This window comes from Canis lupus, chromosome 20 (genome assembly GCF_048164855.1).
Source record: "Canis lupus baileyi chromosome 20, mCanLup2.hap1, whole genome shotgun sequence".
In the NCBI taxonomy this organism is placed as follows: Eukaryota; Metazoa; Chordata; class Mammalia; order Carnivora; family Canidae; genus Canis; species Canis lupus.
In genome coordinates, this window is record NC_132857.1 from 43415028 (window position 1) to 43436078 (window position 21051).

General features: G+C 35.0%; 1 protein-coding gene across 4 annotated transcripts in view; it reads right to left on the reverse strand.

Moving 5' to 3' along the window:
- The window catches only part of ZRANB3 (zinc finger RANBP2-type containing 3), a 299997-nt gene that overhangs the window by 260991 nt on the left and 17955 nt on the right, over positions 1–21051 (reverse strand). For all 4 annotated transcript variants that reach the window (XM_072789025.1, XM_072789026.1, XM_072789023.1 and 1 more), the window contains exon 2: positions 10787–10954. In XM_072789025.1, the coding sequence (XP_072645126.1) occupies positions 10787–10950 (164 nt within the window). In that variant the 5' untranslated portion in view covers positions 10951–10954. The remainder of the gene's footprint in view (positions 1–10786; positions 10955–21051) is intronic.

Sequence of the window (21051 nt, forward strand, 5' to 3'; positions counted from 1 at the left end):
AATTTTCATAGAATGAACATACCCATGTAACAACACCAAGATCAAGGAACAGAATATTATCAACACCTCCAGAAGCCTCCCTTGTGACTGACCCTCTTTCTTTCACAATGCTCTCCTACTTAAGGGTGGCCATTTCCTGAGTTCTAAATAAATATAAATAAACATAAATTAGTATGTTATATTTATTTTACATAAGTGATTGTAAATAAATTAGTATCTTACATATATTTATATAAATGTATATATACAGTTAATGTATGTATTCTTTTATGTCTGGCTTCTTCTACTCAACACCATGTCTGTAAGATTCATCCTGCTGTTAATAGTAGCTATTAGTTTGTTCTTTCTCATTGTTTTAAGTTTTCTATTGTATGAATATATTACAATTATTTCCCATTCTACTGCTAATGGACAATTGAGTCTTAACGATTATGGATAATGCTAAAAAGAGCATTCTTATAATAAACATATATATGTACCTATATACCTAGGGTTAGGATTACTAGGTATCAGAATACTTATGTTCACCTATAGTAGATTTTGCCAAATGGTTTTCCAAAGTATACGTGTCAATATTCTTTTCTAATAGTAGTGTAAGACAAGTACAGATGTTTCACATCTCTAATTTTTTTATGCCATTCTGGTGAATGAGTGACTAGTGGTATTGATATTTGGTTTTATACACATCTCCAACAGAAATTAGTACATATATTGGCCAAATATATGTACTAATTAATTGCTCAAATCCACAGGATACTTCCAAATAAAAAAGTCTGATTTTAAGTCAGTTTGCCTAAAGCAAAAGTAGCAGTTAAGCTCATCTATTAAAATGCATACCTATAACTTCCAGCTTTATTGAGATATAATCAACTTATAACATTGTGTAATTTTAATGTGCACAATGTGATGATTTGATGTATGTATATATATATATTTTTTTAATTTTTATTTATTTATGATAGTCACACAGAGAGAGAGAAAGGCAGAGACACAGGCAGAGGGAGAAGCAGGCTCCATGCACCGGGAGCCCGATGTGGGATTCGATCCCGGGTCTCCAGGATCGCGCCCTGGGCCAAAGGCAGGCGCCAAACCGCTGCGCCACCCAGGGATCCCGTATGTATATATTTTAAAATGACTACCACATTAAGGTTAGTTAACATATCCATCACCATAGTTACCAATTTTTGTGTGGTGAGAACATTTAAAATCTACTCTTAGTAACATTCAAATAAACACTTCACAGTCAAATATAGTATTACGTATACATCAAATATACTATAGTCTTCATGCTATACATTAGAGTCCCATAACTTACTCAATCTTACAACTGAAAACATGTACACTTTAACCAGCATGTCCCAAAGTTTCCCACACCCCAGCCCCTGGCAACCACTAATATGCTCTTTGTTTCTATAACTTCAGTGTTTCTCCATTCCATGTGTAAGTGAGATCATAAAGCATTTGTTTTTCTCTGACACATCATTTAGCAAAATATCGACAAAGTTCATCCACGATGTCACATGATGATAGAATTTCCTTCTTTTCATGGCTGAATAATATTCCATTGTAATATATATATTTATATACACACACATTCATACATATATACACATACTTTTTTTAACTCATTTATCCATAAATGAACAATTAGGTGGTTTCTATGTCTTGACTACTGTGACTAACACTAAAATAAACATGAGGTTGCAGATATCTCTTCGAGATACTGATTTTATTTCCTTAATTTTTTTTTAATTTATTTTTTATTGGTGTTCAATTTACCAACATACAGAATAACCCCCAGTGCCCGTCACCCATTCACTCCCACCCCCCGCCCTCCTCCCCTTCTACCACCCCTAGTTCGTTTCCCAGAGTTAGCAGTCTTTACGTTCTGTCTCCCTTTCTGATATTTCCCACACATTTCTTCTCCCTTCCCTTATATTCCCTTTCACTATTATTTATATTCCCCAAATGAATGAGAACATATAATGTTTGTCCTTCTCCGACTGACTTACTTCACTCAGCATAATTATTTCCTATAGATATAAACTCAGAAGTGGGACTGCTGGATCACAAGGTACATCAACTTTTCATTTGCTGAGGAAACTCCATACTGTTTTCCATAATGGCTTTACCAATTTACATTCCCACCAACAGTGCACAAGGGCTCCCATTTCTCCACAGCCTTGCCAGAATTTGTTATCTCTTATCTTTTTAGTAAGAGCCTTTCTTAAAAATAAAAAAATATATATATATTTTTTTTTTTATCTATTCATGAGAGACACAGAGAAAGAGGCAGAGACATAGGCAGAGGAGAAGCAGACTCCCTGTGGGAAGCCTGATGTGGGACTTGATCCCAGGATCCTGGAATCATGACCTGAGCCAAAAGCAGATGCTCAATCACCGAGCTACCAGGTGCTGCCCCTGATAATAGTCTCTCTAGTAAAAGGTATGAGCTTGTATCTCATTATGATTTTGATTTGCAATTCCCTGATATATTAGTAATGTTGAACACCTTTTATGTACGTGTTGGCTATTCATATGTCTTCTTTGGAAAAATGTCTATTCATGTCCTTTGCTCATTTTTTAATTGGATTATTTAAGTTTTTTTGGCTATTGAGTTATACAAGTTTATCATATATTTTGGATATTAAACCCTTAATGGATATATGGTTTGTACATATTCTCTCCTATTCAATAGGCTGTCTTTTCATTTTGTTGACTGTATGTTTTGCTGTGCAGGAGCTTTTTATTTTGATATAGTACTACTTACTTATTTTGCTTTTTTTATAGCTTGTGCAAAATGTATACCTATATACATTGGCTTTTGACACAGCCAAGTCTCTCTCTAGACACCCTTATAGGATCCCTCGCCACCTGAGGAGGAGGCAAAACAAGGACGTTATTCTAAAACTCAAGTTAACATTATTTAGAATAGCAAGATTTTGTTTCATAAATCAATTACTTAGGCTGTGTAAAATTAATAAGTAAAATGGTGTAACTTATTTCTTCCAGTTTTTTTGTACCCATACTTCAAGGTTCATCCATACTTCCACCTAATTATCCTTATCTTAAAGTGAAATGGTAAGCATGGTGACTTATATCCTAATATTAAAATAGTTTGACAAAGAATTTTCTCATAGCAAAACCACCAGGTGTTTCAATATATTTGTTCACTGATGCAAAAATTCTATCTATATTCAGACAAACAAGTAAGGACTGTAATACTACAAAAGCAGCATATCTAATGGGTAATACAACAGAAAACTATTCCATTTTAGGAGTGAAAAGAAAACAATGAAAGCAATTAGGCTGTCATCAAGTGATACCTTTAAAGAATACAAATTACTACAAAATCATCTCTGATACTTTTTACAAAAGCTTTAAATACCACAAAGTCCTTTCTTCCTTTACGCAGACAATTAAAACAAATTGTTCTGCCAGAATCTTCAGAAGAAATGAAATAGTTTATTTCAGAATACCACCTATACAAAGAGTATTAACTATTGATAAAGGTAACAAGGATAAGCCTAATAATTCATTCAGTAACAGCCTTCTTACATCTCATCAGATGTGAATAAGCAAACAAGATATAGCAAACTTCGTTCAACTGTATGCTGAAAATTTCATATATTAATAAGTTTGTCAATTATTTTTAAACATGTAAAACCACAGGTACATATATGGAGACATAAATACATATATATAAATTATCATTTAATAAACTAAGTAATGGATCCAATAGGAGCTTAATGGAGTACAAATTCAAAAATTTAATGCATGGTTATTTATCATCTTTGAAAACTAGACAGAAAAGAGAATGGGCTACCAAAAATATTAAATATGAAAAACAATAACAATAACAACTGAAGTGGTATATCTAGAGAGAATACTTGGCTACAAATCTCAGGGAAGCAAAACAAAACCGCAAGACATAGTTCCAAAGTGAGGGGGACAATTGTATTGCAATCAAGAATCCTTTCTTTGCATCACCACAAGAGGATAAATAGACTGGTGGCCAGAATATCCCCAGCTCCAGCCTAGCTACAACAGGGAGAAGTAGAGAAAGCAAGGCCTTCAATGAAAAATCTCCGATGGGGAGACGCAGAATAAGGGCAGGAGTGACATATTTGCACCATTAGCTACTCGGCTATGTTGATTTCTTTTGGCTCAGGAAATATAATGAAAAGAAATAAATACATGTAAAAATAATGTCATAGAATAGATGTTAGTCTAGAACATTATTCTGGCCCTCTTTCAGGTGATCTTTTGCAAATAGCAGGCTCAGGAAAAAATGTTCTTCAATGAATAAATAGTAACTAAAAAAAAAATCAATTCTCAAATATAAAAAAAAAGGGGCAATCAAATGGAAAAATACACAGGAAAAAAAAAGTACCTATGAAGCAAATGAAAATCACAGTCCAACAGTTTGCCACAAATTAAGACTTAAAGAAGCAGAGGTGCCTGGGTGGTGCAGTGGGTTAAGTACCCAGCTCTTGATTTCACTCTGGTATGACCTCAGGGTCCTGGGATAGAGCCCCATGTCTGGCTCTGCTCTCAGCACCAAATCTCCTTAAGACTCTCCCTCAGCCCCTCCCCACTGTGTGCTCTCAAATAAATAAATCTAAAAAAATAAAAATAGGGATCCCTGGGTGGCGCAGCGGTTTAGTGCCTGCCTTTGGCCCAGGACACGATCCTGGAGACCCGGGATCGAATCCCAGGTCGGGCTCCGGTGCATGGAGCCTGCTTCTCCCTCTGCCTGTGTCTCTGCCTCTCTCTCTCTCTCTCTCTCTCTCTCTCTCTCTCCCTCCCTCCCTCTCTGTCAATCATGAATAAATAAATATTTTAAAAAATTAAAAAATTAAAAAATAAAAATTAAAAAATTAAAAAATTAAAAAATAAAAAACAAAAAATAAAAAAATAAAAATAAAAATAAAAATAAAATAAACTTAAATGAGCAATCACCTTTATAACACAAAATGGACCAGAGGGAAGCAATGAAACTATTTAGCTGTTTAAATAATTTGGGTACAGAAAAGAATATAATAGTTACAGACAATGACTACACAGAAATTACATACCTAACAAGAGGCAAAGAGAAGAACAAGGCAAAGATAATTTAAAGTTGGCAAAAAATATATAAGTATTTCATACAAACAAATTGTATAGGTAAATATCAAGAAAAATAATTTAACCAATTAATATGATGTGCTAAGAAAGAGGAACAGAAAGGAAAGAAGACGTAATACATCAAATGCCACTGTACATGACTGGCAATAAGAAGACATTGCCTAATAAAAGATAATCAACTATATTATGCAAAGCTATAGTTAAAAGATTATCAATGGATTCAAGTTCCAAACCTTTCAAATTACTGAAAGTATACACTAAAAATGAAGAAAATTTTGATGCTACTATAGTAATGTATTTAATGAATCATGTAGTGATTATATAGTAACATTTTTAGGAATAAAAACCATAACAAATGCTATGCTGGCAGAATTAAGACCAAATATAGCTTTAATGTCAATGAATCAAAGGGAGCTTAATACTACTTTAAAGAAAATACAAACTAAATCACAAAGTGAAATACAACTCTGAAATTTAAAACCCATCTAAAAGAAGTGTCTCAAAAATGGTGACAATAGAAAGATGGTTAAAGACATGCAAGGAAAATTTGGTCAGAAAGAAACTGTCAGGAAATTAATTAAACAAGATTAAATTTGGAACATATTAGGAAAGAATTAAGTAATTCTATAATAAGGATATTTTACAATGATAGCAATTATAATCATTAATGAATAAAGTCTTAACAGTAAGATTTCAGCTCCCTGTGTTAAGGTGGTTTAGAAAGTCTCAGTTCCTTTCCTCTGCAAACACCTAGAAATGCTAATTTAAATAAAATACCATCTTTTAAAATGCAGAGCTGGCCTGATGAAAAGTAAAACCATTTACAATGGCCAGAAACAAAAGAGAAAATCAAAACCTGAGTGATAAATCTACAGGCCACAATGAAGGTGTCTGCAAACACACACCATCAATGGGGAACCTTATTAACAGCCAAGCAGAGCAATGGTAATAGGGTCTTAGATCTATACAAAGCATAGAGTGGAAATGAGACTCCTTAACGAAACTTGAGCCTAAGAAAGCTACAACCTAAGTAAAAATGGAAACAGGGTGACAAAAGAAAAAGAAAAAAAAAAAGACAAACATGGCAGGGGGGGGGGGGGGGGGGCGGGGGGGGAAGGGGGGAACTAAAAATAGATTTATATATATATATGGCCAAGTGCTTTTTCCAAAGGATGCCAAGGTAATTTTTGGGAGAGAAGAGACTTCTAGAAATGATGCCAGAATAACTGGATATCAATATGAAAGAAAACTAAATCTAGAACTATTATCTTGTCCCATACATAAAAATTAGAGATGAATCATATATCAAAATATAAAAGCTAAAATTAGGAAGCTTCCAATACAAAACACAGGGACATTGTGATCTTGGGGTAGGAAAAGACTTCTTCATGACAACATAAAAAGCATTAACTACATAAAAACTTGATAAATTAATTTTATGAATATTAAAAATTTCTGTTTATCAAAAGGCAAAAATTTATTCCATATGAAGAAAAAGCAGAGTATTAAAAATTTCTGTTCATCAAAGAATACTATAAAAAGAATTAAAAGGCAAACTACAGACTAGGAGAAACTATTATAATACTTAATCTGACAAAGGTCTTCTATGCAGAATAAAAGAACTTCAAATCAGTAATAAGGAGACAACAATTAAAACATATGTAAAACACTAAGATATATTGAAAGATGCCAACATTATTAGTCTTTATGAAAAATGCAAATTAAAAAACAGTGAGCTACCAGGGCGCTTCAGTGGCTTAGTCAGTTAAGCCTCCAATTCTTGATTCCAGCTCACGCATTATCTCAGGGTCATGAAATCAAACCCCACATTGGGCTCTGCCCTCAGCATGGAGTCTCCTTGAGTTTCTCTCCCTCTCCCTCTGCATCCCACTCTCTCTCTCTCTCCCTCTCTCTCTGTCTAAAAATAAATAAATCTAAAAAACTCACAAAGAAACAGCTACCACTTGAAGATCCACTCATTTTGAATGGCTAAAATGAAAAAGGCTGAAAATACAAATGCAAAGATGTGCACCATCTAGAATTCTCATCCTGTTGATGAAATGAAAAAAGGTTCAGTAGTTTTTTGACAAAGTAAAATAGACATCTACCCTAAAAAATAGCAACAGAGGGACGTCTGTGGGGCTCAGTTGCTTAAGTGTTGCCTTTGGCTCAGGTCATGATCTCAGGGTCCTGGGATCCAGCCCAGCATCAGGCTCCTTTATCAGCAGGGAGTCTGCTTCTCTGCTTCTCCCTCTCCCTCTGCCCCTCCCCACCCCCCACGCATGCTCTCTCTTTCTCTCTCACAAACAGGTAAAATATTAAAACAAAAACAAAAAACAAACCAGTAGAATAGAAAACATGTCCATAAGAGGTCTTGTCCGTGAACATTAATACCATCTTTACTCATAAGACTCCCAAACTGGAATCAACCCAAATGTCCACCAGCAAGTGAATGAACAAAATAACTGTCTTATATTCAGAGATCAAAACAACATATGTGAATCTCAAAAACACGATGAACAAAAGAAATCAGACACAGACACATACCCTGTATGATTCCATTTGTAACAAGTTCCAAAACAGTAAGGGATTATAACCCACTGGATATAAAAGGAATCCATGAGTTTATCCTGAGAATGGATGAATGGATGGATAGATGGATAGGTAGAGACAGAGAAAAAGAGAAAAAGACAAAATAAAAACGCCAGTGTCATGTAAGTCTGAGAAACTATTTAACATTAAAGAAAGAGGTATCACTAAATGCAGTAAGTGATCCTACACTGGATCTAGTACTAAAAGAAAAACATACTATAAAGGATTGACAATAATAACATACATGGAGATTAAAGACTAAATCTCATGAATTTGATGACTATACTATAGCTATGTTAGAGAATATTTTTGTTCTTAAAATATGAACTATTCTTAAATAATATAGGTGAAAGGATTAAGACATATGCAACCTAATCTCAAATGGCTTTGAAAAAAATAAATAATCAAAAATAATATCTGAAGAGATTTGAAGAGACTGAGAATCTTCCTAGAACTAATAAATGACATCAACCCACAGATGAAAAACTTTAAATGCAAACTGAGGTACATCATACACAGCAAAACTTTTGGATAACTGAACAAGGAGAAAATCTTAGAAATAGCCAGAGGGAGGAAATGACATTTAGTGTGGGCCTTAATCCATCATGACTGGTGGTGTCCTTAAAGAAAGGGAAAGGAGATGAATAGATGATGATGTGAAAAGACATTGGAAGAAGACAGCATTCTCCAAACCAAGGAAAGAGATCCTCAAGTAGATCCTTCCTTTGCAACCCTAAGAAGGAATCAACTCTTTTAACACCTTGATTTTGGACTTCTAGATTCAAGAAATGTGAAACAATAAATTTCTGTTGATTAAGTCATCCAGTTGTGGAATTTCATTATGACAGCCCTGGAAAATTAATATTGGAGGTTATTTACTTATAATATATACATTTCTTATGACTCAACAACTCTACTTCTTGGTATACACATGACAGAAATATATGTGTATGTATGGATTTACCAAAAGATTTGTATAAAAAGGCTCATATCATTATTTGTAAAAGCCCCAAACTAGTAACAATTCAAATACTCATCAACAGTGAGTGAATAAAAAAAAAGTTATTATATATTTATACAGTGGAATTTTATATGAGAATGAACCAACTACAACCACATGTAACAATAAGGAACAATATCCTAATGATGTTGAGTGAAAGACGTCAGACACAAAAGAATATGTATATGGATGATTACAATGATATAGTCAAATATATATAAAAGTAATCTGTGGTTTGAGAAGTCAGGATAAGTGGTTACCTTTGGAGAGGAAGGAGCCAGTGGTGATTGGGAAGGAGCAAGAGAAACATTTCTAAGATGTGGGTAATGTACTATTTCTTAATCTTGGTGTTAGTGATACTGTAAAAATTCTTCAAGTTGTATACTTATAATCTTCATACTTTTTTCCATGTACTTTATACATTTCAAAAAATTCTTAAAACATTTAACAGGTAAGTTAAACATAATAATTATGTTCTCTTATTTTTAAAAAGAGATCTTTAAAAGTAGCCATAATGGAGCACAGATAAACACAGAAAATATAAGAGCATTAATGGGAGCATAGGATAGAGAAGGTGAAACTTAAGTCTACCTGCAGTGTCAACTGCAGAAGAAGAAAATAAACAGAATAAGTGAGAATTACCATTTAAAGAGATAAGAGTGCCTGGGTGGCTCAGTCAGTTGAATGATGTCTGCCTTCTGCTCAGGTCATGATCCTGGGGTGGAGCCCTGCGTTGGGCTCCTTGCTGAGCATGGAGCCTGCTTCTTCCTCTCTGCTTCACTCCCCACCACCCCAGCTCATGTTCCCTCTCCCTGCTATCTCTCTCTCTCTCTCTCAAATAAATAAAATTTTTAAAAATAAAAGAATTTTTAAAAATAGATAATAGCTGAGAATTTTCCAGAATCAACATGACACAAATCCCAGATTAAAAATGTACAATAATCTCAAGGAGAATAAACAAAAGGAAAACCAGATTGAATAAATTACTGTGACACTGCAGAACTCCAAAGGCCAAAAGAAACCTTAAAACCATCTACAGAAAAAGATCAGATACAATTAGAAAAAACAGATGACCTAAAAAGGAATGAAAATAAGATTGATTCCTTTCTTCTTTTTTTTTTTTAATTATCAAACTGACGGAAAAGCCAAAAAGAATACTACAGTGAACACTCTTATACCACTCACCAGATTCAGTGTTAACATTATGGCTGATTCATTCAAAGTTTCTCTAAACATATACAGGTCCTTTATATACTTAGAAAGGTCCTTTCCTTTTGGGAAAATATAGAAAGTAAGCTGCCATCACGATTCTTCATCCTAAATTCTTTATCATGCATTTTCCAAGAAGAAGAACATTCAACTACAACATCACGTCACCCATGATAACTGACTTTAATTCAATAACATCACTCTCTTAATAGAGTGCAAATGATGTTTTCCTAGTTATCTTAATATGTCCCCTAAAGCTTTTCTTTTAGTTATTCAGGATCTAATCAAGATTTATGCATTACTTTCACATCTGAAAGTGATATATATGATATATATGTGTGTGTGTATATATATACATATATATATATATATATATATATATATATATATATATATATATATATATATCCCCTAACTTTCAGGTCTCTCTCAATTTAGGACATTCACATCACTTCCCTTGGTTTTTCATGACACTGTATCATTTAAAGAATTCAGGTCAATTGTCCTAGAAATATAGCCCACATTCTGAACTGGTTTGACTGTTCCCCCATGACCATTAGGACAAGATGATTCCCGGAAGAACATCACTTAGGAATGTTGTATAACTCCTATGCAGCACATCATGCCTATAGCTTCTCCACTATTGGCTATACTAAATTAACATTTGGTCATTGTCTTTTTGTAATCAGTACGTCACCTATAAAGTAAGTTTTTGAGACTCAAGAGCATACTTTTCAATGACAATTATGAAATACGTAAGTCAATAGAATACAACCTTCCATACACACACACACACACACACACACACCACACACAAGAATTAAATATTTTTAGCATATCCTGAAAAAAGCACTTTACCTGCCATCTCTTCTGAGGGCAAAAGCAATGCCATCTTTCTGGAAAGGAAGTAGCTTTGCTCTTAGTTTGTCAGGCAAAAAATCCAACTGTTTATAAGATTCATTTGTCAAACAAGAAATCTGAGGTGTAAGAGACTTTTTTATCTTATGAGCTTTAGGCATCATGATCCTAAAAAAGAAATCACAAAAAGGGAGGGGTGGTAGAAAAAGTTATTACTAAGTGTATTAGAGAATAAAACATAAAAAATAATTTTAAGTATTTACCAGTAGCCTTGATATACTATCTACAAAGATATAAATTGGTTAAATCACAATCCAAAATGAGCTATTAAGAATATTCAAAGCACTGAGTCCAAAAGCAATTGCTTAATGCACAATGTAGGAACTGAGAATCCTTTATTTCATTTGTATTTCAAATTGAACCATAACATAACCACAACCCTGTTTTAAGTAACAAATGTTTTACTGAAAATTTATAAATCAACCAGGTTTTTAAAAACTAAATAATTTTTTAAATAAGGAATGATTTGCTATAACAGGAATTCTTTTGTAGTTAATCCTTTTGTAGATAATACATTTTCATATCACACCAAATTTTCTAAGAATGAGGTAAAATTGCATTTTAAAAATCACAAAGATATTGTAAAAATTACAGAGATATTAACCTCAAATTTATAATTGGATTAACTCAATATTAAATGAGACTCATTTTTAAATATTAAAATAATTTTTTTAAATCAAATGAATACACAGTATAAACCGTCCCTGATTGGCACCTTCCTCACCACAGGGTTTCCTCAAATGTCATTTTAATTTTTTTTTTAAAGATTTTACTTTATTCATTCATGAGAGACGCAGAGAGAAAGAGCAGCAGAGACACAGGCAGAGGGAGAAGCAGGCTCCACGCAGGGAGCCCGATGTAGGACTCGATCCCCTGGACTCCAGGATCACGCCCTGGGCCAAAGGCAGGCACTAAACCGCTGAGCCACCCAGGGATCCCCAAAAATAAAATCTTTAAAAATAATAAATAATACTTTGCATTTAGATTGCACCTTTTAATCTGTTTATATATAATCTCATTTCATCTTTAAAACAAATATGCTTTTGGGGCACCTGCGTGGCTCAGTGGTTGAGCATCTGCCTTTGGCTCAGGTCATGATCCTGGGGTCCTGGGACAGAGTCCCACATCAGATTCCCTGCAGGGAGCCTGCTTCTTCCTTTGCCTATGTCTCCGTTTCTGTCTCTCGTGAATGAATAAATAAAATCTTTTTTAAAAAAAACTACTTTTTCCTCCAATTACTCGCAGACTTACAAAATTTTACCCCCCACTGCCAAAAAAGTAATCAACCTCTGTAACCAATGTCTAAGAATCTCAAGAATTCAGTTAAGTATTTGTTAATAACAAATAGATATTACATCTCAGGATCTAGAGAAGGACCACACTCTCACAGAGCTTACATTGAAGAGGAAGACTAAAACTAAATAAGATGATTATTTACAATATAGTGCAAATATTATGAAGGAACTTAAGACAGTAATGACCAATTTAGGCAGGCTGACCAGGTAATGATTTCCCTAGGTGATGCTTAGTCCGTAGTCTGAAGGGTGCGAAAGAGAGCCAAGTTCAGAATTGAGAGAAGAGCATTCCAGGCAGATAGCATCAGGGGAAGGGCTCCAAGTTGAGAAAGGGCTGAGTGATTTTTAGAAACAGAAAGGAGGCCAATGTGGCTGAACCAAAGTAGAGAATAGTATGAGATGCAGCTACTGAGATAAGCAAGAGTAAAATCATAGAAGGCCTAGATAAGAGCTTTATATTCTATTTTAAGAATGAAGGGAAACCGGGATCCCTGGGTGGCACAGCGGTTTGGCGCCTGCCTTTGGCCCAGGGCACGATCCTGGAGACCCGGGATCGAATCCCACGTCGGGCTCCCGGTGCATGGAGCCTGCTTCTCCTTCTGCCTGTGTCTCTGCCTCTCTCTCTCTCTCTCACTGTGTGCCTATCATAAATAAATAAAAAAATTAAAAAAAAAAAAAAGAATGAAGGGAAACCAATACAGCTCTGCCATCCAAAACACTATTAGCCAGAAATAGCTATTTAAGTTAAAAATGAAAACTTCAGGCATGGTGTGAAGAAGAGGCAAGAATGACCTCCAGGTAGCCAAAGCCCATACCACTGTATCTGTGCATTGCTGCATCCTCCCCTCCAGTGCCTCAGTACTGCCACCTTCTCCACTACACCCAAGAGAAAGGCTGAAGTGCATGCTAAAGAAGATAAAGCCAAGGTGAGGAATGAGCCACAGAGAAGATCTGCAAAATTATCTGCTAAACCTGCTCCTCCAAAGCCAGAGCCCAAGCCTAAAAAGACCCTGGCAAAAAAGGGAGAGAAGGCACCCAAAGGGAAAAGGGGGAAAACTGATGTTGGCAAGGACTGGGAATGACCCTGCAGAAAACAGAGACGCCAAAAAGAGCAGGCACAGAAAACTGAAGGTGGGGAGATGCCAACTGAAACGTGCGCATTTTTGATAACTGTGTCCTTCTGGTGACTGTACAGTCTGAAATGCTATTTTTTATCAAATTTGTTTTACTTTTTTTTAAAGCTACGTTGTTAGCACACAGAACATTCCATTGTTGTTTTGGGAGAAGGGCAGAGGTCACTAATAGAATATCTCTGAAGCTGACTGATACAAGGGGAAAAATACTGTTCCCTTCTAGTTTTGAGAAACTTCCTTCTGGTTCCCAGGAGGAGGGATTCCTTGATGTTGACACACATCAGCCACTTTGGCACAAATGCCTTGCGGTGTGGAAAAATTAAAATTCATTTTTTATGTCTTCTTCTCCCTCTCTGCCTTCAACATAGACTTGACTCCCTTAAACCCAGAGTCCTGTTGGAACCTGACCCCAATAAATGGTTCCCAGTACATGTTAGGCAATCTGGACTTTACAGTGTCACCATGGAGATGGCATCCCTCAAAAGACCTTCTTTTTTAGTTTGTAGACCTTCAGATTGCTAATTCAGCTATCTTCATTTCATTTCCTGGAAGTCAAGGTCTGCTTGTTAAAAGCTGTTGAACAGTATGCTAAGGGATGCCTGGGTGGCTCAGTGGTGAGCATCAGCTTTTGGCTCTGGTTGTGATCCCAGGGTCCTGGGATCGAGTCCTGCATCAGGCTTCTCACAGGGTGCCTAATTCTCTCTCTATGTCTCTGCCTCTCTCTGTGTCTCTCAAGAATATATAAATGTGGGATGCCTGGGTGGCTCAGTGGTTGAGCGTCTGCCTTCGGCCCAGGGCGTGAGCCCGGAGTCCCAGGATCGAATCCCACATTGGGCTTCCAGCATGGAGCCTGCTTCTCCCTCTGCCTGTGTCTCTGCCTCTCTCTCTCTGTGTCTCTCAAGAATAAATAAATAAAAATCTTAAAAAAAAAAGATAAATGAAATCTTTAAAAATATATGTGTGTATATATATGTACACACACACACACACACACACACACACACACACATATACTAAACGTGAACTGTCAGCCCTCACTCTAAACCTTCCCTGTTCAGAACATCAGATGAAGATTCCACTGGGTTTTATAGTGGCTTTCTGGTTTTGGTAGTCTATTGAAGAAGGGAGTTTGAAAGTTGTAGAATACTATTAATGACTATCTGCCCATGTCCCACCTGAAATACCATGATTGTTTATGAAAAGTAATCTTTAATAAAGCTGGATATAATTTGGCTTGGAAAAAAATAAAAATAAATAATATTAAAGCTTCAGTTCTTTAGTTGTATGAGCTATATTTCAAGGGCTCAGTGGCCACATGTGGTTAGTGACTATCATGTTGAACTGTGCAGATAGAAACCATCCCCATCTTCACTGAAAGCTGTATTAGATAACACTTAGTGGAGAGTTTTACGCAGGAGAGTGACACAATCTGACATATTTTTAAAACCACCAGGAGAGGCCAAAGCTATTAATAGAAAGAGGGGATAAATGTCCCTAGAGGACTCGGCCAGTCCATAATGGCCCCACTGCTTCCGTAGGCTATAGATTTAAATATGACTTATGACAGACTCAGATCTGTCTGATAAAGTCCTCATAAATGCCAGTAAGTGGGCACCCTAGTGGATTTTCAACAACAACAAAAACAAAACACTGAGTAAATAACAGAGAATGGTTCACAAAGGGTAAGGCATTAAACCAAGGAACTTATTACCAGGCTATAACAGACAAGGCAAGAATCATCTCTGGCAGTAGAACTGGAGAGATTTAGGAAATGAATCAGTGGTAAAGCAAACAGAACTTGCTAGTGGATGATATGTGGAAAATGAGCGACGTGAAATCAAGATTTACATCTAGAATGATGGAATTGATGCAAATTATTGAAATAGTTAAGACTATGGAAGAAATGGATTGAGGAGGAAAAAATCAATACATCTTTTAGAAATAGATAAACTTTGAGATGGTTGTAAATTATGAAGTGGAAATGTCAAATATGTTTGGAAATGCAAGAGTCTGGAACCCTAGGGAGAGAACAAGGCTGGATACATGTATTTGGGAATTGACAGAGGCTAGTGTATCTACGTCATTCTTTGAGGCCACCCAACATCTGGGACCCCTACTATGTTTAGGAATTTCCTCGCAATACAAATCTGAGTAGGAGTCAGATATCACCTTTCAATAGAAAAACTGGAAATAGTAAATTCTTGCTTTCTCAGCCTGCCTTACAGAAATTTAATTTACTAATCAGATAGACCCATTCTAGACTTTTTAAAAAAACTTTATTATTTATTTATTTATTTATTTGAGAGAGAGAGAGAGAGAGAGAGAGAAAGCACAAGCAGGGGGAGTAACAGAGGCAGAGGTAGCATCAGGCTCCCTCCGTACCCCCACCCCGACATGAGGGCTCAATTCCAGGACCCTGGGATCATGACCTGAGCCAAAGGCAGATGCCTAACTGACCAAGCTACCCAGTTCCCCCTGCACCCCCATTCCATACTTTAATCCAGAAAGTCAAAACTCAAAGAAGCAGGTAATAAGTGAAACCGATTCTGGCAAGGGTAGCAGCAGCAGAAAGTGCCATGTCCACTTTCCAAAAGTGACAGGGTTTCAGAAGCACTTTTGAGAGTCAACGAGATAAGGACTACCTCATACTATTAGTTTAGGGTGGAACACTGGCAAGAAGCTAAGAAAACTATACAAAAATCATTTTACTATTATCTTTGCTTTTTTTACATTGTAAAAAATTTTAATGAACACCAAGAAAAAAAATCTGCTAAATTGAGGTCATATTGCAATTTATCTGATTTATTTTAATAAGATTGAATCAGGCACTATATTTGTAAAAATAAACAATGAAACTAAAGCCATCTTAAAAACACGTTTTAAGTCACAAAAAAGAGAAAAGATAACTAAAGATGAAGATAAAATAAGTCTACAATAATATTAAAATTCTTAGAAAACTTCCAATCGAACTAAAATTATATGTCTGCTTCACTGACAATTCAAATAGGTATTTGGATACATAAAGAATTTAATAAATAGTAGTATGATCTAATTAATAACACATGGATATTTCAGTTAATATTCAAAATAAAATAATTTTAAAATACCTTTTCCCACTTATACTACAGAAAATCTAAAAATTATAATGTTATAATAAAAACAATACCTCATTTAGGTCAGCCATATAGGTTCATCTGCTGCAAAAGTTCAGTTGTAACACAACACTGTGTTAATGAAAGAAGACTCAGGCTTCATTTGTCTTATCAAGAAACTAATACTAATAATAAATGTGCATGTCTATTAAATCATGAGAACTATAGAGGATTTAGTTTAGAAATTTAAGGAAAAGGTTTTATTCATTGTATACATACAAGTGTATTTTTTAGTAACATTGAGGGCTGTTAAAATGGAACCAACAATATTTACCTTTGAATACCATGTTATTAAAATTATCAAAATTAAAATCACTGACTAGGGAAATTTAGTGAAAGCAAAACCTAGCAGAACTCATTTTCTAAGCAATTCTCTTGATACACAACACTGAATAAGGAAAGTTTTCAATTTCAATATTTTATTTAAGATCAAGATGGCATTTTTGTAATCAATTGAGAACAAGATAAACTCAAATGGAATTTACTGATACATTCCTAAATAAATATTGGAATTGTGTTGAGGAGAATCAGCTATTGTTGAAATATACTATCAATAAATTTATCTGGACATAAAAACCAAATGGCTGCTCAGAGAAATTATGGACTTTGAGGAGGCGATTTTCGTTTTTTGGGTTTTTTTTTATTTAAGACTTTGTTCAATGAGGGGTACCTAGCTGGCTTGGTTAGGAGAGCATGTGATTTTTGGTCTCAGGGTTGTAATTTCAAGCCCAACATCGAGGTTAGAGATTACTTAAAAATAAAATAAAACTTTTTAAAAAAAGGAATTTGTTGGATGAAGTAAACAGCAGATACAGATATAGACAGAGAGAGAATTAGTGACCAGAAGAGACATTAAATAGAAATGGAGTAAAAGTGTCAATTTTTAAATCATATCGGATTTAAAAATCAGTATCTATACACTGCTTTAAAAAGATACATACTTTAAAAGGATGTATACTTACAATGGAATATTACTCAGTCATTAGAAGTGACAAATTCCCACCATTTGCTTCGATGTGGATGGAACTGGAGGGTATTATGCTGAGTGAAATAAGTCAATCGTAGAAGGACAAACATTATATGGTCTCATTCATTTAGGGAATATAAAAAATAGTGAAAAAGAATAAAGGGGAAAGGAGAAAAAATGAGTGGGAAATATCAGAAAGGGAGACAGAACATGAGAGACTCCTAACTCTGGGAAACAAACAAGTGGTGGTGGAAAGGGAGGTGGGGGCGGGGGGGTGACTGGGTGACGGGCACTGAGGGGGGCACTTGATGGGATGAGCACTGGGTGTTATCCTATATGTTGGCAAATTGAACTCCAATAAAATTAAATAAATAAATAAATAAATAATAAAAGGATGTATACACACTGAATGGAAAAGAATGAAAAAAGACATATTATGCATACCAAAATAGAGTTCATATAGTTTTATTAACATAAGGCAACAAATATTGGCTAAAAAGCATTATTAGAAATAAGGGGTATTTCATAAAAATAAAAGGTTTAATTTACAGAAACATAAAGAGTCTTAAAGTATATAAAAATATAAGGCAAATGCATAAAAATAAAAGAAAAATTTGACAGCAACAAAGGGGAATAGCCAAATCTATAATTATAGTGGAAGGTTTTACTGTATTTATTTCAGTCATTGATTTTATAAGCAGATTAAAAATATAAAAGGATATAGAAGATTTGAAGAACACAATAAACAAACTTGAGCCATTTAGCAAATGACAGATGTATTCCTTTCAAGCTTTTTCTTTTTTTTTAATATATTTATTTATTTATTCATGAAAGAGAGAGAGAGAAAGAGAGGCAGAGACACAGGCAGAGGGAGAAGCAGGCTCCAGGCAGGGAGCCTGACATGGGACTCGTTCCCGTGTCTCCAGAATCAGGCCCTGGGCTGAAGGCGGCGCTAAACCACTGAGCCACCTGGGCTGCCCTCAAGCTTTTTCTATGAAGCCAAGCCTACTCTTGATTGTAGAAGGAGCTTTTAAACAGGTTTGAGCAAGGCTAATGGACCCAGAGCAACAGACAGGCTGAATACAGTCAGGTTCATCAGGCAACACACCTCAAAATATCCATGGGTCAAAGACTACTGACAGTGGACTGACAATCATGCACAGTTACCAAAAAAAAATTCCATGCATCCCAATACCTCCTTACTTCCCCCTTTAAAAACAGCCCATACCCACTGCCTCATTGCAGACACTCTCCTTTGCTGTCCTGCCCACTACTCCCTTGCTTGTGGTATATTCAATAAACTTTTATCTCCTTTATTCCACCTCAGGTGAATTCTTTCACTGCCCACACCAAGAGCCCCCACCAAATTCTCACCCCACATTTGAGGGCCTCCATCAGATCATGAGATACACACTTATCTGACAAACATCATACAAATATATAAATATACATATATATACATACAAGCCATTTTCTCACTTTCATGAGTAAATAAAATATTCGCAAGTTAAAGACAGAAATAAATTAAAAGCCTAAAATATCAAGACATTTAAAATGGGCTTAGACAAAATAATTAAATAAAATAGGCTTATTTTAGGAATGCAAGTCTAGTTAAACTTTCAAAAATCAACCAACCCCAAAATATTCTTGAAAATGTACAAACTTGGAAAACATGCTTCCTGGTTGTAAAACCTACCACAAAGTTACTTAAGACAGTACAGTACTAGCATGATGATAAACAGATAGACCAAAGGAATAGATCTGAGAGTCCAGAACTCTTACATTTATGGTTAGTTGATTTTTCACAGAGGGGCCAAAACAATTCAATTGAAAAAGAACAGTCTTTCCAAGAAATAGTACTATAACAACTAGATATCCAGGTATAAGAGAATGAAGTTGGGCCCCTACCTCACCCCATACATAAAAATAACTCAAAATGGGTCAAAGACTAAAATGTTGTAATCAAAATGGTAAAAACTCTTAAAAGAAAGCAAAAGACTTTCTTTTAAGCATCCACTTCATGACCTTGAGTTATGCTATGGTTTCTTAAATACAAAGCCAAAACTAAAAGCAACAACAAGAAGATAAATTGGACTTCACCAAAATTAAAAACTTACAACTACAAATAATATCATCAAGAAAGTGAAGGCAAACCAAAGAAGGGGACACAATATTTGCAAATTATGTCTGACAAAAAAACTGATATCCAAAATATATGAAGAATTACAACTGAATACTAAAAAGACAACCCAATTGAAAAATGGGCAAAAGATTTGAATACAGTTTCTTCAGAAAAGGTATATTCATGGCCGATAAGCACACAAAAAGATGTTCAACACCATTAATAGTAAGGAAACTGCAAATCAAAACCACAATAAGACAAATAAGACACTTCACACTCATCAGGATGGCTAAAGGGAAAACAATAGATAATAACAAGTGCTGACAAAAGAGAAAATGGAACCCCAAACACTGCTTGTGGAAATGTATAAAAGTGTAGCACTGTGAAAAACAGTCTGGCAGCTTATCAAAATGTTAAACATAATTACCATAAGACCTGGAAATTCTACCTCTAGGTACACACTGAAAAGAAACGAAAACACACATGTGCAAAAAAGATTGCACACCAATTTTCATAGCAGTATTATTCATAAAAGTTAAAACGGGAAACAAACAAAATGACCATCAACTGATAAACTGATAAAAAAAAATACAGTATATCCATACAATGTAGTATTATTTGACTATGAAAAGCAATGAAGTACCAATACATGCTATAATTTGGATGAACTCTGAAAACACTACACTAATGACAGAAGCCAATCACAATGAACCACATACTCTGTAATTACATTTATATGAAACGTCCAGACTAGGCAAATTTACATAGACATAAAGTAAATGAGTAGTTGCCTAGGGCTAGAGTTGGCATAGTGGTTGGGAAGAGAAGGGTGGCAAAGAACAGAGAGCAACTGCTAATGAGTACTGAGTTTCTTTTTAGAGTGATGAAAATGTTCTAAAATTAGACTGTTGATGATGGTTCCAAAACTCTATGAATATATCAAAACTCACAGAATTGCAAAATAAGTGAATTTTACAATATGCGAATTACATCTCAATTAAGCTGTTAAAAAATGCACTGTGAAAAAAGCTCAATCAATGTAATTCTCAAAAATAACAAAATAAAGAAGTTGTATAGTCATCTCAACAGTGGGGAAAAAAGCATTTGATAAAATTCAAAATTCATTTAGAACAAAAGTCACCTGACATAGGAAAAATTGGATAGAACTTCCTTCATATGATAAAAGTTTTCACCAAAATCCTTCAGTAAACATGATACTTAAGGTAAAATGTTGAAAGCTTTCCCTGCAAGATCATAAAGGACACATATATGCCTATTATTCCCAATTTTATTTAATAGTGGAATCACCTCAGGTGAGTAAGACAAAAGGAAAAGGAGAAAGAAATAAGAGAAAAAAAATCAAAATTTGGTTCCAGTCCAAGACAGCAACATAGGAAGATCCTGAACTCACTTTCTCCATGGATGCACCAATTCTACACCTATTTACTACAGAACAATTCCTCCTGAAGAAGAGCGGAGGTCTGTCTGAACAACTTCTATAAAACAAAAGACAGACCACATAGAGAAAGGCAAGAG